Source organism: Erythrolamprus reginae, chromosome 2 (genome assembly GCF_031021105.1).
Source record: "Erythrolamprus reginae isolate rEryReg1 chromosome 2, rEryReg1.hap1, whole genome shotgun sequence".
NCBI lineage: Eukaryota > Metazoa > Chordata > Lepidosauria > Squamata > Dipsadidae > Erythrolamprus > Erythrolamprus reginae.
Genome location: NC_091951.1, coordinates 124,611,814 through 124,638,685, shown reverse-complemented (window position 1 = coordinate 124,638,685; position 26,872 = coordinate 124,611,814). Strand labels below are relative to the sequence as shown.

At 41.2% G+C, this 26,872-nt stretch overlaps 1 protein-coding gene across 1 annotated transcript in view; it reads left to right on the top strand.

The window, feature by feature from the left end:
* The window catches only part of ERGIC1 (endoplasmic reticulum-golgi intermediate compartment 1), a 116,911-nt gene that overhangs the window by 79,542 nt on the left and 10,497 nt on the right, over nt 1–26,872 (top strand). Inside the window, exons 4-8 of the mRNA XM_070739402.1 lie at nt 4,700–4,794; nt 11,165–11,289; nt 17,104–17,208; nt 21,776–21,836; nt 24,732–24,832. Coding sequence (XP_070595503.1) covers nt 4,700–4,794; nt 11,165–11,289; nt 17,104–17,208; nt 21,776–21,836; nt 24,732–24,832 — 487 coding nt within the window. The remainder of the gene's footprint in view (nt 1–4,699; nt 4,795–11,164; nt 11,290–17,103; nt 17,209–21,775; nt 21,837–24,731; nt 24,833–26,872) is intronic.

Below are 26,872 nucleotides of genomic sequence, written 5' to 3'. Positions count from 1 at the left end.
ATTCATTTGTCCAATACACAATACATATGGAAGAGAATAGACATGAAGTAATATATATAAAGATAATATGTAAATATAGAGGAGAAGATATATGAAAGGAAGAAAATATATATGATATATGAGATAAAGGAAAGACAATTGGACAGGGGACAAAAGGCACTCTAGTACACTTATACATGCCCCTTACTGACCTCTTAGGAATCTGGAGAGGTCAATCGTGCATACTCTAAGGGAGAAGTGTTGGGGGTTAGGGGTTGACACTATTGAGTCCGGTAATGAATTCCACGCTTCGACAACTCGATTGTTAAAGTCATATTTTTTATAGTCAAGTTTGGAGCAGTTAATATTAAGTTTGAATCTGTTGCGTGCTCTTGCGTTGTTGCAGTTGAAGCTGAAGTAGTCATTGACCGGTAGGACGTTGCAGCATATGATCGTGTGGGCAATACTTAAATTGAGTTTTAGGTGTCGTAGTTCTAAGTTTTCTAGACCCAGGATTCTTAGTCTATTTTCATAGGGAATTCTGTTTCGAGTGGAGGAGTGAAGGGCTCTTCTGGTGAAATATCTTTGGACATTTTCGAGGGTGTTGATGTCCGAGATGTGGTATGGGTTCCAGACAGATGAGCTGTATTCAAGGATGGGTCTGGCAAAAATTTTGTAGGCTCTTGTGAGTAGTGTGAGATTGCCGGAGCAGAAGCTACGTAGGATCAGGTTAACAACTCTAGAAGCCTTTTCTGTTCCATTTGTATTCTTGTTTTCATGTGGTTCACTTTTTGCCCCCTTGCTCCAGTAAAATATTTTCTTGATTATGTTGAAAAATCATGCTATAGAACTTTCTTCCAAAAATCTGAAAAGAAAGGAAACTGCAAAATAGTTAAGTGGGGAAAAAAAACCTGAAGGGAAAGCAAGTTGTTGCAGAATGAGCTCAGGAATTGGTTGCTGGGAAAGAGATGTGGCTAAAATGAATTGGATGAGAACTGAAATTTATGATTGGTTGTTTAGTTATCCTTTATGCTAAGCAACATTATTTGCAACTCTGCTTTATACGTCATGAGCATGTCCTGTTATTCTTTTTAAACAAGTCAAACAATATCTATAGATTTTTCCTTTTATTGCGTGTAAGCAACTATACTTACAGAAACTCCACCTGTGAATTGGTTTAATGTGCTGTGTGAAACAGCACATTAAACCAATTCACAGGTGGAGTTTCTAAAATGGTATAGGGCAGTGGTGGCGTTGTGTGCCAAACGTATGTGAGTGCATGCGTGACTACACATGCATGTGCTGACACTCATAATGCAATGTGCACCCACATCTGCACATGTGTGTGCCCCTCACCCAACGCTCATTATTATTATTATTATTATTATTATTATTATTATTATTATTATTATTATTATGTCAATACAACACAGCAAACGAGATCACAATGATGGATTTCGTATTTCATCACCAGTCGGGCGCTTCCCAAGCACCTGGGACTGCGTGATGTAGCGGTGAATTATGTTTGCTGATCCCAGTAAAGCAGCCTTTTGCAATTGACAGATGGAGATTTTGTCAATTCCGATGGTTTTCAAATGTCCGCTGAGATCCTTTGGCACTGCGCCCAGCATGCCAAGTACCACTGGGACCACTTTCACTGGCTTATGCCACAGTCGTTGCAGCTCGATTTTTAGATCTTTGTATTTCACTAATTTCTCTAGCTGCTTTTCCTCAATTCTGCTGTCTCCTGGGATTGCGATGTCGATGATCCATACTTTCTTTTTCTCCACAATCAGGATGTCTGGTGTGTTATGATTCAGAATTCGGTCAGTCTGAAGTCGGAAGTCCCACAGTAGTTTTGCTTGCTCATTTTTGACCACTTTTTCGGGCTTATGATCCCACCAATTCTTTGCCACTGGTAAATGGTAGTTCTGGCACAAGTTCCAGTGGATCATCTGTGCCACAGCATTGTGTCTATGCTTGTAGTCAGTCTGTGCGATCATTTTGCAGCAGCTGAGTATGTGATCGATTATTTCATTTGTTTCTTTACAGATGAAACAATCGATCACATACTCAGCTGCTGCAATATTATTATTAGTAGTATTATTATTACTATTTGTATTAGTATTAGTATTATTATTTATTAGATTTATATTCCACCTCTCTCCGAAGACTTGGGGCGGCTCACAACAACAAAACACAGTACAAATCCAATGATTAAAAAACAATTTTAAACCCTTAATATAAAAATAGTCATACATCCCATACAAATCATACATAAAACGGAAACGGCCCGGGGGAATCAATTTCCCCATGCCTGACGGCAGAGGTGGATGTTAAGGAGTTTGCGAAAGGCAAGGAGGGTGGGGGCAATCCTAATCTCCGGGGGGAGTTGATTCCAGAGGGCCGGGGCCGCCACAGAGAAGGCTCTTCCCCTGGGTCCCGCCAGACAACATTGTTTTGTCGACAGGACCCGGAGAAGGCCAACTCTGTGGGACCTAACTGGTCGCTGGGATTTGTGTGGCAGAACCGGCGGACCCGGAGGTATTCTGGTCCAATGCCATGAAGGGCTTTATAGGTCATAACCAACACTTTGAATTGTGACCGGAAATTGATTGGCAACCAATGCAGACTCATCCCACGCATGGTGGGGGAGGTATGAATTTGGTAGGAATCCCTCGTTTCATGGTCATTTCTGCTACTTCACTAAACTTTCTCTGCCATTCCACGAGTGATGAAGAGCTCTGGAGGACTCCAAAGCTTCTCATTCCTTTAGGATTGATCCTGAAATAAGTCCTGCCTGACTACCCTTCAAACACCACCCTTTTCCTGGTTGAAGTGAGGGACTGGAGCTTGTCTCCCCTCCCTCCCCCACCCTTTTGGACTGCAACATCCCAACACCAGCGCCATCCCCCTTAGTAAGGGGGGCAGGATGCTGCGCCCAGCAGGAGGGCTTCTAGGTCGGCAAGGAGAAAGGAGGCATCCTGGCCGACCCATATTATTAGTCATTTATAGGATTATGTGAGGGGCATATCATCTTAAGCCATTGCTATTGTTAAAGTATTTTTTTATTTTAAAATAAAAAATTAAGAAATATGGTTCATTAATTAGAAACTTTGCATATCTGTGGCCTACTTTTTGCTAAGGAAATATTTGCATATTACTTAATCCTAGAACACTTGCATATCTTGGCCTATTTTTTCCCTAAGAAACATCTGCATATTACTTAATCGTTGAAATGATGAGAACAAACATTAATGATGTAACATGCATGAGAACATGAACATAAGGGAATAGGTTGACTCCACTGTTCCCACTTCCTGCCCCACAGTTCCCAGACAGTAAGGTTCATACTAAAGCCATGCTGCCTGAACATAACTGGAAATCGCAATAATTTTGAGGAAGGCAGGACCATGTTATCTCTTTACTCCATTCTATTCACATACATCAGGCATAGAATAGTCTTTCTCAACTTCAGGAACATAAAAAGAATTTTAGTTAGCTTGCTGGCTAAGAAATTCTAGGAGTTGAAGTCCACACGTCTTAAAGTTTGGGAGGTTGAGAAACACTGAAATGAAGCTGCTTTGAAAAAAACAATTGTGCCACATCTCAACTTTTAAATAATATCTTCTATTTGTAAAATTGAATAATGGAGATCTATTTACAATGGACTTATTTAGCCTACATGAATGAAGCTGAAACCTGCCTGAGAAGAAATATATAATGTAAAAACTGCTATTTTGAACATAATTCTGTTAATTGGGAGCCAAAAAAGAGTATCAACTTGCCAAGGGATGGGTTCTAACTTACCTTGCTATCGGTTTGTTTCCTCCTGGGCTGCATGGGTACTCCTCATGCCCATGCACAAAAAATCAGGGGGCGGGGCAAAAACAAGATGGTGACCACATTCACAGTGCCAAAAACTCAGCTTCTGCACATGCTCAGAAGAATTTAAAAAAAAGAAGATGGCAGCGCCCATGGACCGAATCAGATCTGTGACATCATCATGACATCACCAGTGGGTCGCTACCAGTTCGGCCGAATCAGTCCGAATGGGAGGAACCCACCCCTGAATTTGCCCAATTATTAACAGGTCTAAGCTTGAATCTGATTTCTATTCATTGTGGGTGTATTTTATTTTTTAATTGAGAAGATACACACTGTACGTACTATTTAACTGATTATAACCTACCTTTATTTGTGCCATTAGGAACTTTCATATTATTTAATAGCGCAATCACATAAATAGTACATAGACCTATATACCGCTTCACATTGCTTTACCACCCTCACTAAGCAGTTTACAGAGTCAGCATATCGCCCCCAACAATCTGGATCCTCATTTTAGATCAGTTGTTCTGCACGTATTCTAGAGCAGCATTCTGCACGTATTCTAGAGCAGTGTTTCCCAACCTTGGTAACTTGAAGATAATTGGACTTCAACTCCCAGAATTCCCCAGCCAGCAAATGCTGGCTGGGGAATTCTGGGAGTTGAAGTCCAAATATGTTCAAGTTGCTAAGGCTGGGAAACACTGTTCTAGAGAGACAGCATGCGTATTTTGATGAGTGGTGTAATTATTTTTCTTAACCTGTATAGCTCAGTCCTCCAGTAAAGTTTATTTCTCTTTCAGTACAAATGTCCTTGGCACATTTCATTCAAATAAAGGCTTGTTTTAATATCTTCTAAAGATGACACCACCTATTTTCTTCTCCCCTGCAGTGTGAATGAACTCTATGTGGACGATCCAGACAAAGACAGTGGGGGCAAAATAGAAGTAAATTTGAACATCAGTTTGCCAAGCCTGCACTGTGAATGTGAGTTTTCCTTATTCAGCTAAGATTACAGTTGCGATTGCAGAACTATGTTAGTTTCATATTTCACATTCAGATTCCTATGAGTAATACTTGTTCTTTTCTTGGAAGAAAAAATACTTTTGTAGGTAGAATTACATTCTTGTTTTCTGAATGACTTTTCTGGTGTTGCCAAATATTTAGTTAGATAATAGTGTACTTATCCCGGTAACAAATGACAGGAAAGAGAAATATTTACTGACCACTCTTTTCTTAAAAAGGACATGAGGAGCTAATTTGGCATATAATCTCATGCTTTCAGTACTAGGCAAAGACCTTTTATGAAAAACAATAGTTTCAAAACGGCTGTTGTAACTATTTTTAAAAATGATGTGAGGGTACGGATTTTTTATGTAGAATTTCTACCACCAGTTCACACGTCACTGGATTTTTCTGTTCAGTTGTGAGAGAAGCACACAAAGTCCAGTGAGCAGAGTCAGGTTACAAGCGGTGTGCCACAAGGGTCTGTTCTGGGTCCTATTCTTTTTAATATGTTTGTGAGTGACATAGGGGAAGGTCTGGTAGGGAAGGTTTGCCTATTTGCCGATGACTCTAAAGTGTGCAATAGGGTTGATATTCCTGGAGGCGTCGGCAATATGGTAAATGATTTAGCTTTACTAGATAAATGGTCAAAGCAATGGAAACTGCAGTTTAATGTTTCCAAATGTAAAATAATGCACTTGGGGAAAAGGAATCCTCAATCTGACTATTGTATTGGCAGTTCTGTGTTAGCAAATACTTCAAAAGAAAAGGATTTAGGCGTAGTGATTTCTGACAGTCTCAAAATGGGTGAACAGTGCAGTCAGGCAGTAGGGAAAGCAAGTAGGATGCTTGGCTGCATAGCTAGAGGTATAACAAGCAGGAAGAGGGAGATTATGATCCCGCTATATAGAATGCTGGTGAGACCACATTTGGAATACTGTGTTCAGTTCTGGAGACCTCACCTACAAAAAGATATTGACAAAATTGAACGGGTCCAAAGACGGGCTACAAGAATGGTGGAAGGTCTTAAGTATAAAACGTATCAGGAAAGACTTAATGAACTCAATCTGTATAGTCTGGAGGACAGAAGGAAAAGGGGGGACATGATCGAAACATTTAAATATATTAAAGGGTTAAATAAGGTCCAGGAGGGAAGTGTTTTTAATAGGAAAGTGAACACAAGAACAAGGGGACACAATCTGAGGTTAGTTGGGGGAAAGATCAAAAGCAACATGAGAAAATATTATTTTACTGAAAGAGTAGTAGATCCTTGGAACAAACTTCCAGCAGACGTGGTAGATAAATCCACAGTAACTGAATTTAAACATGCCTGGGATAAACATATATCCATCCTAAGATAAAATACAGAAAATAGTATAAGGGCAGACTAGATGGACCATGGGGTCTTTTTCTGCCGTCAGACTTCTATGTTTCTATGTTTCTATGAAGTGAATTGATCTAACGGCAACTGCTGTGCTTGTTGACTGCCCCCCCCCTTCCATCTTAAATTTTTGGAAGGCAATTAGTCACTATGGATCTTAGGGAAATAGAAAGGGAAAGCAAGCATCTTTTATAGTAGGCATTAAAGTATCACAGCTTCTGGGAATCGTCACAAGTAATACACATTTTTCCTATAAATCTCTTGGGGATAAGTTATTTTTTAAATTTCAGCTGTTTTTGAAGTCACTGAGTAAGACACGGCAATCATTTTCAGATGTTAATGGATTTAAAATTATAGGAGGGACAAGCTATACTGTGATGTATGTTCTGAGATGTGCTTTTTTAAAATTGCCTTTTTTTGAATCCAGTCCATTGGTTCATTTGCTGCTTCCTCTGACAGAGAGCATCCCAGAAGAGTCACAACATATTTTTTTAGTGTAATGGGAAAGAGGCATGAAAGTATTCAGATAAAGCAAGCAGGTACCTATACAGCTACCTGTATAGCAGCAGCTATATAAGAAATTTCCGGAGGCAGATAAGCCCAAGAACGATGTAGAGCAACTCAGACAGAGTTCCTTATTTGCTTACATGCGACAGACAGAATCTTGCCAGACTAAACCCTTCCTGCTCTCATCCTAATGGATATACTGTAGGAGATTTTAGGGAATGGCTATCCTTACTCTCTTCCTCTGTCGCCTATCCAGTTTCTGGCTGTGCTGCCTTCTCCTTCTCCTCATTTCTGGAATGAGCTTCCTCCTTCCTGGGAAATTGCTGCTTCAATGAAATCCCTCATATCAGCTCCCCTTTTGTGAACACCATCTCTCACAGCGGTTGATTATTTTAGGGACAATGGTGAAGGAATCAATTTATACTACCCAGGGGAAGGCAATGGCCACTTCTGTAAGAGAACCATGTGGATAGGATAATTGAACACTTTGTGCTATATAATGGCACTGATTATGCTACTGAGGAAGAGTTGAGAATCTTGCAGAGTACCCCGGCCATGTTATAAATGCATTCATGACATGGCTAAAGTAAAGTCTTTGCAACTAGTTGCTGATGTTGCTGTTCAGAAAAAGAAGCTTAAAAGTTAGAATCACAATAGGGACATGGAACATAAGAAACATGCACACAGGAAATCTCAACACAGTGAAATATGAACTAAAACAACTACACATTGACTTAGACATCAATAAATTGAGAGGGACTGAGACTGGATACTAAAGTTCACACTGTTTATTACTTTGGCCATGAAAAACAATGAACAAAGTGTTGCTTTTATACTGTAGTTAGAATGAGTACAGCAGGAACAGAACGTGATTACAATGCAATCAGTGACATGAATAATACTAACTAGATTTCATAGACAATCCTTGCATTCAAGTTTATGCTCCAATCAGCGAGACAGAAGAAGAGGAATGACCTTTGTGATCAGGTTCCATTTGAAATTGACAGAAGATGCTGCTTGTGATTGGAGACTGGAATGCCAAAATTGGAAACAGGAAATAGGACAATGTAGTTGAATGGTATGGCTTAGGAAACCAAAATGAAGATGAAGACCAACTTACCAATTTCTGTCACTTCAAGGATTCCTTCGTACCTAACACTGTCTTTAAACAGCCAAATCAATGTCTCTGTATACTGTGTGGACATCAACAAATGGAGCATGACTATATTCATAGTTCCCTCTAAGCCAGTGTTTCCCAACCTTTTTTGAGCCGCGGCACATTATTCATATTTTCAAAATCCTGGGGAACACTGAAGGGGGGGGGGGCGCTAAAGAAAAGTTTGGACAAAAAACCCCTCTCTCTTCCTCCCTTTCGCTCTATTTCTCCCTCTTTCTCTCTTTTCCTTCCTTCCCTTCTTTCTCTCTCTCCATCCCTCTTTCTTTCTTCCTCTCTTTTTTGCTCTCTTTCTCTCTCCCTCCTTCCCTTCCTCTATGTCTTTCTCTCTCCCTTTCTCTCTCTCTCTCTCTGTCTCTCTTGCTATCTCTTTCTTGCTTTTTTCTCTCTCTCTTGCTCTCTCTCTCTTTCACTGTCTTGCTATATGTCTCTTTCTTTCTCTTTGCCTCTCTTGCTATCTCTCTTTCTTTCTCTCTCTTTCTCTCTCTCTGTCTCTCTTGCTATGTCTCTCTTTCTTTCTCTTTCTCTCTCTCTCTGTGCCTCTCTTGCTAAGTCTCTCTTTTTCTCTTGCTATGTCTCTCTTTTTTTCTCTCTCTCTGCCTCTCTTGCTATGTCTCTCTTTCTCTGCCTCTCTTGCTGTCTCTCGTTCTTGCTCTGTCTCTCTTTCTCTGCCTCTCTTGTTATGTCTCTCTTTCTCTCTCTCTCTGCCTCTCGTATATGTCTCTCTTTCTCTCTCTCTCTCAGCTGACTGCAAGCGGGAGCCCTGACGGCGGCAGCTGGACGTGCTGCTGGACACCGTATATGCCAGGCCCGCAGCGCCAGCATGTACGACGTCCAGCAGCATGTCCAACCGCCACCGTCAGGGCTCCCGCTTGCAGTCAGCTGAGAGAGAGAGAGAGAGCGCTCCCTCTCGCCGCCGCCTGGAGCTCCCTCTTGCCGCCGCCATCTCCCCGCGAATGCCTGCGGCCGCTGCGGCCACCCTCCTCCCATCACCAGTGCCCTCCCGCCGGGCCACAAAGGACACTTGCCGTCGACGCCAGAGAAGCTCCAGCTGGGCGGGGCGCTGCCGGTACTTCCGTCCTGGGGCTCCTGCTCGCAGCTGTCCCCCGGCTCCTACTCGATGCCGCGGTTTTCGGCGCTCTCCTGCTGGGCCCCAAAGAAGGAAGGCGGGAAAAAGGCGCGAAGAATGGAGCTCTCCTTCTTCCTGCCTTCCTTCTTTGGGGCCCAGCAGGAGAGTGCCGAAAACCGCGGCATCGAGCAGGAGCCGGGGGACAGCTGCGAGCGGGAGCCCCAGGACGGAAGTACCGGCAGCGCCCCGCCCAGCTGGAGCTTGGCGGCACACCTGGTCATGTCTCACGGCACACTAGTGTGCCGCGGCACACCGGTTGGGAAACGCTGCTCTAAGCTGAGCAGTGAGCAATTGCTCACTTAAAAACATCATCAACTCAGAGTTTTCCAAACCTGCCCAGAAGCCAAGAGGGAAAGAGTGAGAGGGAAGGAGAGAGAGAGGAAGAGAGGAAGAGAGAGAAACAGATAGAAAAGAGAGGAAGGAAAAGAGAAAGAAAAAGAATGGGAGTAAGGAAGAGAGAAAGAAAATCAAAATCTGGTTTGAAACTAGCTCAACTATTTAAGTGGCATTTTGATATTGATAGAGTTGCCCTATTATGAGCTCACTGTTATAGACACACAGTACAGTATTTTATTTTGAAATTCTCTGAGGCAAAACGTTTGTTTGTTTATTTATTTATTATTTCCATGCCGCCCAGTCCCAAAGGGACTGCCGCTCAGACACTATACTTTTCCGCCCGCCCCCCCCCAAAAAAAATTAGAGGGAACACTGACTATATTATTATTAAAAGAAGATGGAGGAGCTCAGTTATAGTATCAAGGATATAGCCAGGTGTTGAATATGGAACAGATCATAAAATGCTCATGTAAAAGCTCCAACTTAAGCTACGTAAAGAAGAAGTCAATTTCCATGATATGTTCTTGAACATATATTCAGTATTTTTCAAAGAGAACATTAAGAATTATGTTGAAGTCCTGAACTTCATTGATAGAGAACCGCAGGAATTATGGAATGAACTGAAAAGAAGTTGTCAAAGATGAATATGAAAGGAGACTGCCAAAAGCAAAGAAAGCAAACTGGATGTCAAAAGAAACCATGGAAATGGCCAAGAGGCGAAGAGAAGCCAAAGTCAAGAAACACAAAAACCTCAGAATGGAACTTAACTAGAGAGCTCTTAGAAGAGACAAGAAGATGTATTACAACAACATCGGTAAAGACATTGGTAAAAATCGGTGGAAAGTTTTTTTTAAAAAAAATCTCTTTATCCAGAAGATTTCAATCTCAAATTGGTATGGTAAAGATTGGTATGGTAATGTAACCAAATCAAATCAAATTGGTCTGGTAATGTAACCAATTCAAAGGAGATCAAAGGAAAATGGAAGGAGTACAGTATACCAAAACACTATACAGTAGAGATGTCAACATCCAAGATTCCTTGGAAGATAACTACTTTCAAGAACCTCTAATATAGTTCAACCAGATTAGAAGGCTACAGGAATTGATGGAATAGCTACTGAAATATGGCAAGCTACAGAAGAAGTTTCAGTCAAGATAGCCAGGTGTATATCTTAGGTGTCCCTAAACTTGAAATTAAGATTATTTTCCAATGGCAAAGTTGACATATAGCATTTTCTATTAACTCGTTCTCTGAACAGCCATGTTTTACTTGTCTTTTCCTCCCATAATGTACTAGCAGGACAATATAATAATTGTTATACTTTATTTATTTGATAAATGTATGTAACTGCTCATCTCATATACAAGACAAAGTTAAAAACTAAAAAGAATACAATGAAAGAACCAAAAGCACAACAAAAATATTTTTAAAAATGATTACAAACAATAAATATATATATATTAGAAAGGCTTTGAGGAAAACAAAAGCTATATTTCATTTATTCATCTCTCTGTGTACAGGTTAACTGATCAGATTTTTTGGGGAGCACTATTGAACCATCTTAAATACTGGAAGCTTGTCGGTAGTTTGCTAAAGGAGAGTGTGTGCTTGCATTCTAGCATTGACTCACTGAATACTTGTTGTACTATTTAACAGAATACTAAATTCTATGAATTCATAAAACTAGGGGGGGGACATTAAACATGATTATTTTTCCATCTAGTTTCACTTTCATATAAAAATGGGAAATACAGTTATGTCTTTATGTTTTAATTTATAATACATTCTCTCTTCCACTTTTTAACTTTGGTCTTCCACCTGTAGTGATTGGATTAGATATTCAAGATGAAATGGGAAGACATGAAGTTGGCCACATTGATAACTCAATGAAAATTCCTCTGAATAATGGCGATGGGTGCAGATTTGAGGGTCATTTCAGCATCAACAAGGCAAGTAAAACTGAAATGTTGAAATGTTTTGAAAAGAAACTTCTTGTTTGTCTAGAGCATTAAGTGTGCAGCAAGAACTGGGATTTAGGTCATATACTACTGAGGAAGAAACACTGATGTTTAATTGTAAAGGAATGAGGTATAAAATGTGACGTTTATGAAGAAAAAATAGGTTTGGCATTACGTTTTCCCCTTAGTAGCATAGGTATGTGCAACTTTTCTTACTTGTAATAAGAGTAAGAAGCAGGGGTGGGTTCCGGTTTTCTTCACTGTCTGTTTGCTCAATGATGTGCTGCGTGTGCAGTGCTAAAAACCAAGATGGCACCACCAAGAAAGCCAGTTTGGGGGCGTGGTGGACCTGGGTCACTGCCGGTTCCAGCGACCCAGGCCACCAAGTTACTTCAGGTTCTAAAGAACTGGTTTGAACTGGGAGGAAGCCACTTCTGGTAAGACGGTATTACAGAATTAACTGATGATATCAGAATCAGTGTCCTGGTCAACAGTTTTCATATAGCTTTGGTTCCTGGAAATCAGAATCTTGTTAAGAAAATTGATTTTATGTCTCTTTTTTATGGAATGTCGTGTTCTGACCTTGGCTTCCTGATAAATAAAACAGCACAAAGGGCATCCCCAAAATCTCTTTTATTTGAAAGGCTGTGATTTATGTTCATTCCCAGTCGTAATAAGTCCCAAACAATATTAATAAGTCCAACAATAGTCTTTTGGAAAAAAGGTAAGTTAGCACATGAACCTTTATCTTTCTTGAGACACTGCCAAAGACCAATTACCAAGGAGCTTTGCAAGGTCAAACAGAAACACAGAGTCAGAACTGAAATGAAATGAGTTGAACAGAGTTGCTTCCTGCAACGAGCACTTCTGTTTGCTCCACTTTTATAGCCTGTGGAAGAGGCCAATTATGTCCAAGCCTCACTCCTGAGTAGTCCTTCTCCTCTGTAACTATTCTTGCCTTCTGGCAGCTCTGCGCATGCACGCCTTGAGAACAGGCTCCCCCTGTTCTTCTGCCTCACTCATGTCAGCCTCTGGAGGCTCTGGGGCAGTGATGGCGAACCTATGGCATGGGTGCCACAGGTGGCATGTGGGACCATATCTGCCAGCACGTAAGCCATTGCCCTGGCTCAGCTCCAACACACTGGCCAGCTGATTTTTGGCTCACAGAGGCTCTGGGAGGGAATTTTTGACTTCTAGAGGGATTCCGGGAGTTGTTTCTGGCCTCCGGGAGAAGTAGCGGAGGCAATTTTCGCCCTCCCCAGGCTTTGAATTATAGGTGTGGGCACTTGTGCAGGCGCAATAGTGTGTGCGCACACGCTTTCGGCACCTGAGAGAATAAAGGTTCGCCATCACTCCTCTGGGGTCAGCACAGACCTCCCAGATGGCTTGGGCTGGATCCCTGCCTCTGGCACCGAGCCTTCTCCAGACTCCCGGCCTGGCCCATATTCCTCCCCACCCTCCCCGCTGTCCGACTCTGTCTGCTGCCAGCTCTGCAGGCCGCTGGCAGATCGCAACACATTGCCACAAAATGAAGCAATCTTCAGTTAAGTACATTTTCCATTCTGCTGTTTCAAGCAACAGTTGGAGGGAGCGTTTAGCCAGAAAATACCCCATCCTAACTATTTTGAAATAACTTGTTAATGAACACCATTCATTTCCATGCTGATCTTGAACAGTCACTTTTCATTTATGTATTCCATTTTGAAATATACTTTCCAGAATCACCGACAGTAGTAGTTCCAGTTTATTGGGCATTAGTTGGATCCCACTTTCAGTATCCATCCAATCTAAAGTCTAGGCATTGCAAGATACAGACAAACTGAACAAGATCAGAAGAGGGTAATATAGTTCATTTGGGAACTAAAAAATAAGTTTCGGTGAAGATTAATGGGAGGAATTACCAATGTTTAAAATGAAACGAGAAGACTGAGGAAAAATAAAGTAGTAAAAGATGAATTTCAAACATCTGAAAAAAATTACAGGGAAAAAAAGTCATGATCTATTAATCATGAATGCCAGTTACAGGAAAGCAAACTCCAAATGAATTTTAGGGGTGAGTGGGACTGAGATTTGGAAACTGCTTCTGGACTTCATGCTGTAAAAAGAAAAAAAAATGAAACTGTGATTTTAGGTCTTGGTGATAAAATTGAGGTTTTAATTTTATTTTGTAATCTATTGCACTGAAAAAAGTTGGAAGTCACTGCCTTGTTTTTATTTACATCTTACTCCTCCCCTTCTTTTCCTTCCCCTATTCCCTTTTTATATATGTCTCTATTTTTGTTTTATGTTATAATAAATTTAATCAAAAACTAATTTAGAAAAGGACTATCTAATACCAAGGGCAATTTGATGGTACAACCAATTTCTTAGATAAGTTGGGATTCCTTTCACTGGGTGTATTCAAGCAAGAGTTAGACTGGAATGCTTTAATTTGGATTTCTGAGTTAAGCAGAGTTAGATCTGATGTTCTAAATGGTTCCTTCCAACTTTTGGTCCTGTAATACAGTCACATAATTTCATAATGAAAGACTGGTGGCTCAATGGTTTAATGAAACTGGAGATGGTCTCTACTCCAGCAGTTTAATCCCTAGCTCTGCATGGTGGAGAGAACTTACCTTAGCTTGTAGACTTACCTTAGCTTGTAGCTTGACAGCATGTTCTATGCAAATAGATAAATACCATAGGTTCAGTGGGGAGACGAGTTGGTGTTCTGTGCAGGCAATCAGATTCCTGCCTGTTTTGAACCTTCCACATTGTGGCACCTCTTTGCAAAGTAGCTCTAGTGGAGGGAGGGGGTTTGGATGATGTTGCAGAGCAACTTGTCTTTCTAGAGCAAAGCTACTTTGCGCTCCTGTAGCACACTGTAGGAAACACACGTGTGTATCTAACAGATCTGGGAAACAGGCAGCCAAACTACAAATCTTCAATAGCTTGGTAGTCTCCTGACTACTGTAATAATTCTATACGCCAATAATAATAATAATAATAATAATAATAATAATAATAATAATAATAATATGATTTCATAATTAGCTATTATCTTTAAGACTAACAAACTATTACCAATTCACAGTTGGTAACTGTTACTGTTACCTATTTATATATTATTATTATTATTATTATTATTATTATTATTATTATTATTATTATTATTTAGATTTGTATGCCACCCCTCTCTGCATATAAATCAATAATTTAGAAGAAAGAAGCTTGCAATTTTTTGTTGTCATAAATATGTATGCAGCCAGACATCATTGGAGAAATATTCTTTGTTCTGTCTGAAAAGAGAAAATATTTTTTCTAAGAATTTTGATACTACTTGAAGTTTTATACATGTTTGCATTAAAACAAATACTTTAGAAAGTGTCATGTATCCAGGTCCTCAGAGAGGGGCGACATACAAGTCTAATAAATAAAAATAATAATAATAATAATCATTAATTGCAGGACACATCTTTCATCAATTAAACTGGAATTTTATTTTGACTAAATGTAGAGCCCCAAGTTCTAAATGAATATAGGAAAGAAAATTGGATATACCATGTTTCCCAAAAATACGACCTGCCCTGAAAAGAAGCCCTAGCCTGATTTTCATGCCTGCGCCACCCCCAAAATAAGGTATAGTTAAGCCACGCACACTTTCTGGTTGTATGACGTGGGACGAGGCAGATGCGTAAAAATCAAATTCACAGCAGGAGGCGGCATGGTACATTGTGCCAGTGCCGCCACTCATGGCAAGATGCCGCGAGGTGTGTTGCACCAGTGTCACCACTTACCGCAGGAGGCCGCATGGATCATTGCGCCAGTGCCACTGTTTGCGTACAGAATGGCACAACACACCATGCAGCCTGCTGCCTTGAGGAGGGGCACCGGCATACTGAGTGATGTGGCATTTGGCTGTGAGTGGCTGCAAGTGGCCGCAGAAGACGTCAGTCAGTGGTGCAACAGATGTCAGGGCATGAGAAGCCTGACTATGATGGTCCTAAGGTAAGTAAGACATCCCCCCAAAATAAGCCCTGGTACTTATTTTGGGGGAACACAGTAGTATTTACTAAGGTAAAGGATATGACAGAAAGAAGAAATAATGCTATATTGATAGATTCAATTTTTGGTTCATCAATGATAGGAGTAAAATTAATGTAGGGTTTTAAAGTGCTTTAGAGTTGATTCTGACTTTCTGAAGAGCATAACAAGTCTGCATGTTGCTTTTTCCCTTTTCTCATCAAAACATTTATCTTCTGGCTTATGAGTCACCACAAGGCAAAGAGCTCTAAACCTAAAATAGTACAATGCTACCTTCTATTCCAAGGACCTCTTAGCTAATGAAGAATGACACCCTGATGGGAAGAAGCATCCTGATGTTAAAGAGCGAGGATCTTCAGCTCTCAGGATGGGAGTAGGAGAGCCCCAGTTTCACTTACTAGCAGCAATGGAAAATCAGACCTGCTTTGTGGGGTGGGTGGAGTGGCATTAGATTATCCAGCCTTATAAGGCCACCTGTGACTCCACGGGGTGGTAGAAAAAGGAGCCTGGAGCATGTTGTTGGAAGAATAAAGATGTACAGCCAACTCATGCCTCCTGTTTGCCCCTCCTGTTAGAATATGCCTAAAAATGGTGTGCCATCAGTGTTGCTCATTTTGCCGTGTAAGTATTTTCCTTGATAGAGCATTATTATTTTTTTACCATGTTTTTCATATTAGCTAGTTTCTTTGTTGACTAGTTGCGAAACCCGAAAAGAATCCATTGTATTGTTGAGATTTTTTTCCTTTTAAATTAAATTATTAAATTTAATTGCATAAGCATTTCAAACATTTCCAGTCATTGCTGATATTGCATCTTCCAGGGATCAAAAGCAAGGGTGGGCTTCAAAAATTTCACTAATTGGTTCTCTGTCCGGTTGCTGGGTGGGCATGGCCACGGTGGGCATGGCCTAGTGCAGTGATGGCGAACCTGTGGCACGGGGGCCACAGGTGGCCCGTGGAGCCATATCTGCTGGCACACGAGCCATTGCCCTAGCTCAGCTCCAACATGCATGTGTGTGCCGGCCAGTTGATTTTTGGCCCTCACAGAGGCTCTGGAAGGGCGTTTTTGGCTTCCAGAGAGCCTCCAAGAGGATGGTGGAAGGCGTTTCTACTCTCCCCCAGTTCCAGGGAAGCCTTTGGAACCTGGAGAAGGTGAAACACAAGCCTATTGGGCCAACCAAAAGTTGGGCAACAGCCATTTCCAGCCTCCAGAGGGCCTCCAGGGGGCAGCGGAAGCTGTTTTCACCCTTCTCAGGCATTGAATTGTGGGTGTGGGCACTCGTGCATGCGCGATAGCATGCCCACACACTCTTTCAGCACTGGAGGGAAAAAAGCTCTCCATCACTGGCCTAGTGGGTCTCCTGCACCACAGAGGGATGTTTTGCTTTCCCTAGGCTCTGGAGACTTTCCTAAAGTCTATAGGAGGGTGAAAACTGCCTCCCCCAAATTCTAGAAGCCAGAAATTACCCATTTCCAGACTTCCTTCTGGAAGGCCTGTTTTTCCCCCTCCCTGACTCTCCGCGTGGGCACTGCACTTATTCTCACATCCAAAACGGGTTGCGTGGAGACTCCTGGGAGGGGAAGGGTGGTGGGGCCAGACGGCTGGGATTTGGTGGTTTGCCGAGCTGGCCATAATGTTAGCTGTGGTTTCTCCCGAACCTGGGTGAACCTGGGTGAGCCTGTAGCAGCCCATCCCTGATTATAAATGTTTTCAGGTTATACATCAAACATTGGTTGCTGATGGTTTTATGCACAACAGAAACTGAGCTTTGCTTTCTTTTAGGTTCCGGGGAATTTTCATATCTCCACACATAGTGCCACTGCACAGCCTCAAAATCCTGATATGACACATGTCATCTACAAACTCTCCTTTGGTGACAAGCTGCAGGTGAGTTGTCAGAGCTACAGCTCTCAAGAAGGTTGTGCACCTTGTTAAACAATTGTATCTAGCAAAATGCAAGGCATTTCTATTGTGACAGGTGAATGCATCAGGAAAAAAGCCTATGTATGGTCAATTTATTTCAAGCAATGGGAAGGGTGCTTATCAACGCATGCATACTACACAGATGGAAATCCATTTGTTTGTAAATGGCAAGGAGTTGCCAACTTGTGCAACGCAGCCAGTAAGAATGAGCTCATCTGTGCATGTCTCCTTTGTTTGCTAGAAACAACTGCTTGGAATATCTGATGCAATTATGTGATCTATGCTTACAATTGAAAAAGAAAGATTGGGTGGAAATGAAAACTAAGCTACTTCATGCCATGAGCAAAACATAATTTTATGTAACAAGGTGCTTTCTGAATGTTATTTTGCAACCTGTTTAAAATAGCCTTTGCTAATACCAAGTCAGATTTATTCTTTCAGCTACAAAAACTCCAGTTTGGAATTATTTACTTTGTTATTGATTCCTATTCTTCTTGTCCCTTAGGAATTGTTTACTTTGGGGAATTCTTTGCTTAATTGTATTATGGTAGCGCATTATATTTTCTTGTGTGTGTGTGTACAGTATATTCGGACAGATACTGTGTTTGATCTCACACATAGTTTCAAGAATAGTTTTAAATAGTTTGTCTTCTTTGCTGTAACTAATAGTAGATTTGGGAGCTTGTTAAAGCTTTGTCTTCTCTATGAATGATGGGTGTCTTACAAGATAAAAAGAGTATTTAGTATTTTTTTAAATTTGGTATGCACTTACTGGCGTATCTAACTGTAGTATATTGTGCTCTTTCTCAGCCTCACACAACCTAGCATCTTCTAGATCTGTTGGGAGTACAACTCCAGAGGTTTTGGGAGTTCCATTCCTAACATAGCTAGAGAATGACGGGTAGGGAAACATTGCACAATCTGTAACACAAAGGTTTGGGATTGGGGATCTTAGTATCAGGATAAGTCCAGAAAGAGAGGTAAACATGGTAAAAATGCAATATAAAGCAAAACTGCTAGGGATAGAAACATAGAAAACTGACGGCAGAAAAAGACCTCATGGTCCATCTAGTCTGCCCTTATACTATTTTCTGTATTTTATCTTAGGATGGATATATGTTTATCCCAGGCATGTTTAAATTCAGTTACTGTGGATTTATCTACCACGTCTGCTGGAAGTTTGTTCTAAGGATCTACTACTCTTTCAGTAAAATAATATTTTCTCATGTTGTTTTTGATCTTTCCCCCAACTAACTTCAGATTGTGTCCCCTTGTTCTTGTGTTCACTTTCCTATTAAAAGCACTTCCCTCCTGGACCTTATTTAACCCTTTAACATATTTAAATGTTTCGATCATGTCCCCCCTTTTCCTTCTGTTCTCCAGACTATACAGATTGAGTTCATTAAGTTTTTCCTGATACGTTTTATCATGGAGATTTTCTACTTTACTCCCCTGTTTCAGATTATTTCAGACAAAATGTCTGTCTGATCTTTTCTTGAAAATATCCAGTGATGAAACATCTATGAGTTTAGGACAGAGGTCCTCAAACTTGGCAACTTTAAGACTTGTGGACTTCAACTCCCAGAATTCTCCAGCCAGCATAGTTGGCTGGAGAAATCTGGGAGTTGAAGTCCACAAGTCTTAAAGTTGCCAAGTTTGGGGACCCTTGATAGAGGAGTTAAGGTTGTGCCACTGCTTAGTGCAGTAATGGCTAACCTATGGCACGAGTGCTAAAGGTAGCACATGGAGCCATATCTGAGGGCACACGAGGCGCTGCTCTATGTTAGTTCCAGAGCGCTAGTCAGCTGATTTTCTGCTTTCTTTTCAGCCGTTTTCACTCTCCCCACGCTTCAGGAAAGCCCCCTGAACCAATGGGCCTACCAGAAGTCTAGGGCCTTCAGTGAGGCCTGCGCACATGTGTGTGTGGGTAGTGCTGTAGGTTGTAAGCATGTGTGTGGGGCAGTTTGAGGGTTGTGTGCATGTATGGGGAGAGGGCATTGCATTATGGGTGTGGGTACACACGTACACACTATCGCACGCGTGCACACTATCACGCTGAGTATTGACAGTCCCAGAGACATTTACAGACATTCAGAGTCATTCAGTAATTAAATAGTTAACTGTGTGTGTGTTTTATTAGCTCCTCCTATTATGATGTAAAATCCTGCCACGTCATTTATGCATCACATCCGTCCTCCTCAGATTCTCCATTTTATATTGTTCTGTTCTTTGTTAGCCGCCATCATATGAAGATGTATTTTATTTGCCTCAAGCCAAAAGAGGTTCACCAACACTGGCTTAGTGCCTCTCATAATCAGGAAGTTTCTTCTTACTGTACTTCAAATTTGGATATCTATATATAATTTTTCCATCCCTTGTTTCTTATCTTACTGTCAGGTGCTATAGAGAGTCAATCTTGGTGACATCCCCTCGTGTTGGAAAACTGCTATCATGTCTTCCTCTACCCTTCACTTCTTTAGATTAAGCACACCACCCAATCCCTTTAGTTGTTCTTTGTAGTATCTAGCCCAGTGTTTCTCAACCTTGGCGGTTTGAAGATGTGTGGACTTCAACTCCCAGAATTCCCCAGCCAGCAATGCTGGCTGGGGAATTCTGGGAGTTGAAGTCCACACATCTTCAAACCGCCAAGGTTGAGAAACACAGATCTAGCCTTTAAGCATCTTACCACCTTTGTTGTTCTTCTCTGCATGTTTTCCAGTTCCTCAACATCATTTCCATATTGTGGAACTGGACACAGTATTGCAAGTGTTGCAATCACACTGATGCAACATAGATCAATATGAATAGAAGATAATGTATGTTGCCCAGAGTTCAACAATGAAGTCCTTTGTGCTCTCCTAATTGATGTTTTTTGGTTGCAGATGCTCCATTACCTGATTAGGTAACATTCATCATTGCTAGTGAGTGTGGGGCTTGCTCCATTTTTATACAAGAGCTTGCCCTGTCGGTGGGTTTTTATCCTTTTAGTTTCTTGATTAGGTTATTGTTTTCTTTTTATTTGTCGTTATCAATCTCTGGTTGGCTGCCAGAGAGTATTGTACTAGTCTTTTCATTCCTTTCTTGGATTTTTATTGGCTGGTGTGTACATATGGTTTTATTGTTTGAATGGTGTGTACATATGGTTTAGCTCTATGTGTCTATTGATGATTCATTTGTCTGAATACAAATCTTCCAGAAATTCCCTAGCATTTTTTGATATAGTGTGATCTAAGATGCTCACAGTTTTCCAATGGAACTGCAGTTGAATCTGTCCATGTGTTGTGAGGACTTTCATTCTGATTGCTAGTTGGGGTTCTTGCAATGTCTTCAGATTGTTAGTCTTGAAAAGAAAAAACTGCCTTAAAATCGATATCCTCAAACTTGAAAATAAATTTATATCCTCACTGGTTTTATATTTCAGGCCAGATCATGAACGTGTTTTGTCTTTGTAGTGTAATGGATTCGCTGAGCTCATCACTTGGCATTGGCTCTGTTTTTTTTTTTTAAAATGTTGCTTCTCAATGAGCTGTTCTGATGTTCACATCCATGAATGAAGTTCTGTCAAAAACAGTTGCGGTCATGTTTCTGCGTAATCTTTCGGTAGATGTTGTGCCACTTGGTGCAGGGCAAATCTTTTAGAGTGTTAATAATTTGAATGCCCCTTTAGAAAACCAGCTGCACCATCCTTTTATAAGTGTTACCCTTGTATCAGTTGTTGCTTTTGTAAAGCACAGGACTTAGAAACCTTAATTAATCAAAGTTGATATTTCAACATTTTCATTAAAAAAATCTTATTAAAGTTTGATGAAATTCTTTGATACTTGACTTATCTTTGTATGCTCAGAATTTAACTTTATAACATTAGGTAATACAGTGTTCCCTCGATTTTCGCGGGGGATGCGTTCCGAGACCACCCGCGAAAGTCGAATCTCCGCGAAGTAGAGATGCGGAAGTAAATACTGTACACTATTTTTGGCTATGAACAGTATCCCAAGCCTTCCCTTAACACTTTAAACCCCTAAATTACAATTTCCCATTCCCTTAGGAACCATTTAGATTATTACTCACCATGTTTATTTATTAAAGTTTATTAAAAAAATGTTTTTTAAAGGCAGACAAAAGTTTGGCAATGACATATGATGTCATCGGGTGGGAAAAAACGTGGTATAGGGGAAAAAACCGCAAAGTATTTTTTAATTAATATTTTTGAAAAACCGTGGTATAGACGTTCCGCGAAGTTTGAACCCACGAAAATCGAGGGAACACTGTATATGCCAAGTATTAAAGATACGTTGGGATGCTTCAGTTGCTTTAACATACTTTGTTTACAAAGCCTCTGGAAATTCAAAAAAATTGTTCACAAGTATTAATGATGACATCAATAGAAAACTGTATCAAAATTGAAGAGGTTTCTTCCCTTGTGTTTCCTTTTCTTCATATCTCTGTTTAAGGATGATTTTATTACTCTTTGGAGAACAAAAAATCGCATATTTAGTGCAAAGTACATATTTTGTGGTGTTTCTCTCGTCAGGTCCCCAACATTCATGGAGCATTCAATGCACTGGAGGGAACAAACAAACTCAGTTCAAATCGTATGTACAATTTGTGGTGTTCAATTTATTTTGTATTAGCATTCATAATGGGAAAAGGTTACAAAAGCTAATCCGATTGTATCATTGGTGGTCTTAAGCAATGAAATAAATTTGGCATGAACAGATTTGATATCCCAGGCTATAAAAGAGATCAATTATAAACAAACACTTCCTTAGTGTGGTAGTCTTCAGGTACATTTGAATTCAGTACATAATTCTCAGCTGGCCTTAGTCATTGGCCATGCTAGGAATTATATATAGGTACATCAGAAGTGTACCAGGTTGGGAAAAATTGATCTCTTGATGTTCTATATTGTTGATGGCTTCTGCAGCCAGAGATTTGTTGATTATTGTGGTTTATTAGACATGTCTGATACCCGAAGAAGATATTATAAACTTGTCTCTAAGAGCAACTTCAGAAGACTTATTGGAATTGACCTTCATAGATTAGCTGCAGTTCACAAAAGCTTAAGTCTTTTAATAAAATTAGTTAATCAGAAAAGATGTAGTCAGTCTTTCATAGATCTCCCCGTGCAAAACTTCCATGTATGTAAATATGTGTTGGAAGGAAAGAAACAAAGATAAGGAGCCAGGGCAGGGATGCAAAGTTTTAATAATCATGTACCATATTTTTGGAGTATAAGATACACCTCCTACCCACCCCCAAAAGAGGGTGGAAATGTCAGTGCATCTTATACACTGAATGCAGCCATTTTTGTTGTCCTGTAGCCCAGTGCCCCGCCTGCAGAGACCTCTTGGGTGCTGGGGAATGGGAAAATCAGCCCCATTTTTGCAAAAAAACAGACCATTCCCCCCCCCCCTTTTTTTTTTTTTTTTGGCAAAAATGAGGTGGGAAAAGGGTTTGGGAAGCCTGCAGGGAGCTCCTGGGGATGTGGGAAAGACAAAAATGCCTCCATTATTGTGAAAAAATGGGTGAAAAATTGCCCTTTTCTGTTAACAAAAATTGAGGCATTTTTGCCATCCCGCAACACCCAGGAGCTCCCTGCAGGCTTCACAGATCCTTTCCCCACACTTTCTAATTACCCCATCTAGCATGACTGGAGGAAGAATTCTGGGATTTGAAGTCCACTAGTCTTAAAGCTGGGAAGTTTAAGGCTTGTGGACTTCAACTCCCATTCCTGAACTAGCATGACTGGAGCAGGAATTCTGGGAGTTGAAGTCCACTAGTTTTAAAGCTGATGAGTTTGAAGACCCCTGGGTTAGGGGTTATGTGTGCAAGGGTATTCAAACTTGGCAAGTTTAAGGTTTATGGAGTTCAACTCCCATTCCTAAGCTAGTATGACTGGAGCAGGAATTCTGGGAATTGAAGTCCACAAGTCTTAAAGCTGTCAAGCTTGAAGTTTGTAAAAAGTGTACGTGGTTGTAAAAAATATTCTGCTACACTGGTATTTTGTTAAATAATATATTATTACACCATTTGGTTCAGAATACTTCCACCTCTAAAATCTAGGTGCATCTTATACTCTGAAAAATATGATATATCAGGAAATAAGTCTAGTCCTAGCCAACGTCTTTCTGCTTGGCATTCCTCCCTCTGTATTTACTTATAGGAGGTAATAAATTAGACTACTTTAAGGTAACTGTAGTTTGAAACTATAGTAATTCCATTTAGCTATACTGAAAAGACTATTTCCTGTCCTACAGAATTTCTATCTTTGCTGTGAGATTATGTTTCAAAACCTCATGTTTCTATCTAGCTTCCTTTCAAACAGATGATTTCTTCAACTTTAAATATGATGACCTTTCATTGGCAGTAATATGCTCTATGACAGAGGTCCTCAAACATGGCCACTTGAAGACTTGTGGACTTCAACTCCCAGAATTCTCCAGCCAGCATAGCTGGCTGGAGAATTCTGGGAATTGAAGTCCACAAGTATTCAAGTGGCCATGTTTGGGGACCCCTGCTCTATGACATAAATGTAATGCTGTTTTTAAAAAAAAAAGTTATTTGAATTTCAAGTGGGTAAGACTGAACATATGTAAAATTATACCCTCAAATTCATTGGATAAGTTAAGTTGGTATTGAAAGTTTTCTAATGTATGATTGAGCATTGCAAACCAGAATAATCTTTCAACATTTAGTCAAATTAGATTTTTCACGTTTTACTGAGATTGGTAGAGTATCTGGCAATCCAACAACAACAACAAAAAGAATTAGATATATTCTTGTACATTGAGAAAAAATAGGACAATTGTGTATTATTTTCAGTTATAAATTAATATAATTCTGAACAGATTAAGCCAGGTTCAAGAGTTGTATTTTGAAATCTGTACACCAGAAGAGTCTCTCTATTTTTTGATTTCTTAAAAAGAGGTACAGTAATACCTCATCTTACGAACCTAATAGGTTCCCGGGGGAGGTTCGTAAGGCGAAAAGTTCGTAAGACGAAACATTGTTTCCCATAGAAAACAATGTAAAATGAATTAATCCGTGCAACGGGAAAAAACCCTGCAAAAAACCGCCGCCGCCCGACTGCCACCTTTTGAAACAGCCGGGCGCTTCTCAGCGTTCTCCCAATGCCAAACCCGGAAGTTCGGCAAAAGTTTGGGTTCGGGTGGCCGCCGAGAAGCCCTGCCGCCCGGCTGTCACCTTTTGAAACAGCCAGGAGGCTTCTCGGCAGCCTCCCGAACGCCGAACCCGGAAGTTCGGGTTTGGCGTTCGGGTTCAGGAGGACGCTGAGAAGCCCCCCGGCTGTTTCAAAAGGTGTCAGCCGGGCGGCGGGGCTTCTCGGTGGTGGCGGTGGCGGGTTCGTAAGACAGAAAAAGTTCGTAAGAAGAGGCAAAAAATTTCTGAAACCCGGGTTCGTATCTTGGGTTGTTCGTATGGTGAGGGGTTCGTATCATGAGGTACCACTGTATATTCTGTTTACACAGCCCTTGCTTCTCATGATTATATACTGAAGATTGTTCCTACTGTGTATGAAGACATGAGCGGCAAACAGCGATACTCATACCAATATACTGTAGCCAATAAGGTAAAGACATCTCTTTCTAAAAGGCTTAATTTAATGCTATTTTCCAGTCTTGTGTCATTGTTGCTCTTTCAATGTGCATTTACAGTACATATAGCACCCTCTTCTGGAAGTCTAGAAAAAAAGAAAATAAAAAGTAAAGTTGAAGTACATTTAACCTGTATGAATTTCAATGCAGTCAAACTGATAGGAATGAGAAATTCAGCTCAAAAACATATCCAATCATATGAAGTACTTAGATATGAATATTCAAATATATATTTTCAACTCTGTGGCAATGAAAATATTATTTGCAGATTAACATGGAAAAGGGATAGATGTATGAATACTTGATAAACTGACATAGGCTATAAATTGATGGGCCAATCATTGCTTCCTGCTTTGTGAGTAACTGTCTAATATATTTGAAGCATGGCCGAATTAATGGATTTTGAGATAGATCCTTATGATAGAGCCTTATGTATAATTTTCTCTATCCAGGGCATTTGCTTCCTTTAAAAAACCCTAATGTTTAAAAATGGATGTACAGTGAACCCTCGAGTTTCGCGTCCTCAAGGATCGCGAAAGGGCTATTTCGCTAGTTTGCAACCCGGAAGTAAACTCCACCATCTGCGCATGCGTGCCCTTCCACGCATGCGTAGATGGTGGAGTTTCCCCGCCGGGCAGAGGCTTCCCTGGGTCTTCCCCCTCTTGCCCCGTAAGACCCCAGCGGCGGTGGGCTGGAGCGAGAGCTTGGGGCACCCTAGCTCCGCTTCCCAGCTGGGAAGCGGAGCCGGCAACAGCGTGGGCGGGCGGGCGGCGCGCGCGAGCTTGGGGCAGCCTAGCTCCGCTCCCCAGCTGGGAAGCGGATCTAGGGAGTCCCCACCGCGCGCGCGTTGCTGGGGAAAGCGCGCGCGCTTGGGAACATCCCAGCTTCGCTCCCAGCTGGGGAGCGGATCTAGGGAGTCCCCACCGCGCGCGCGTTGCTGGGGAAAGCGTGCGCGCTTGGGAACATCCCAGCTTCGCTCCCAGCTGGGGAGCGGATCTAGGGAGTCCCCACCGCGCGCGCGTTGCTGGGGAAAGCGCGCGCGCTTGGGAACATCCCAGCTTCGCTCCCAGCTGGGGAGCGAAGCTGGGATGTTCCCAAGCGCGCGCGCTTTCCCCAGCAACGCGCGCGCGGTGGGGACTCCCTAGATCCGCTCCCCAGCTGGGAGCGAAGCTGGGATGTTCCCAAGCGCGCGCGCTTTCCCCAGCAACGCACGCGCGGTGGGGACTCCCTAGATCCGCTTCCCAGCTGGGGAGCAAAGCTGGGATGTTCCCAAGCGCGCGGGCACCCAGGGAAGCCGTTGCGCGAGCAACGGGGTGGGCGGGCGAAGGGCGGGCGGCAGTAGAAGCAAAAACACCATCTGCGCAAGCGCAGATGGTGTTTTTATTTCCGCACCGCTACTTCGCTAAAAATCGATCATCGCGTGGGGTCCTGGAACGGAACCCTCGCGATGATCGAGGGTTCACTGTAATTCACTTCAACCTTGCTAATCTCATATGAAAGAATTTACTTTTGCACAGATTTCCTACGACCTGACTTCATAATGCTACGTTCTAGATTTTTAAAATAATTACTCCTATTCCTTTCATTGTTTCTCAAGATCTTTTTAATATACACTTCAGTTACTCACCGGTTTGGGGAAATTTTGCCATTCTAACCTTTTGAACTTCAGGAATTAAAATTACAGGATCTCAAAATGTGAATTTTCCCTCACATAGCCCAGAAAGTTGTAACTGCTACTTTACTGCATAAAGAGGTACTAATTATGTACTATCTGTAACTGAGTTAGATCAAGATGTAGTCATATGTGGAGTGAAATCAGTATCTTTAAAAAATCATTACTAGTTTAAGCCCAATTTGATTTTGAAGGATGTACTTTTTAAAGTTAACTTGGATTCCAATAAACATCTCAAAGACTATCAGTATCTCAGGGAAAGTGAGTAGATGTATGCAGAATTCTTAGGTGTCTGTTATATATATATTTATAGGTATATTTATTCTCTGCCATGAATCCTTTT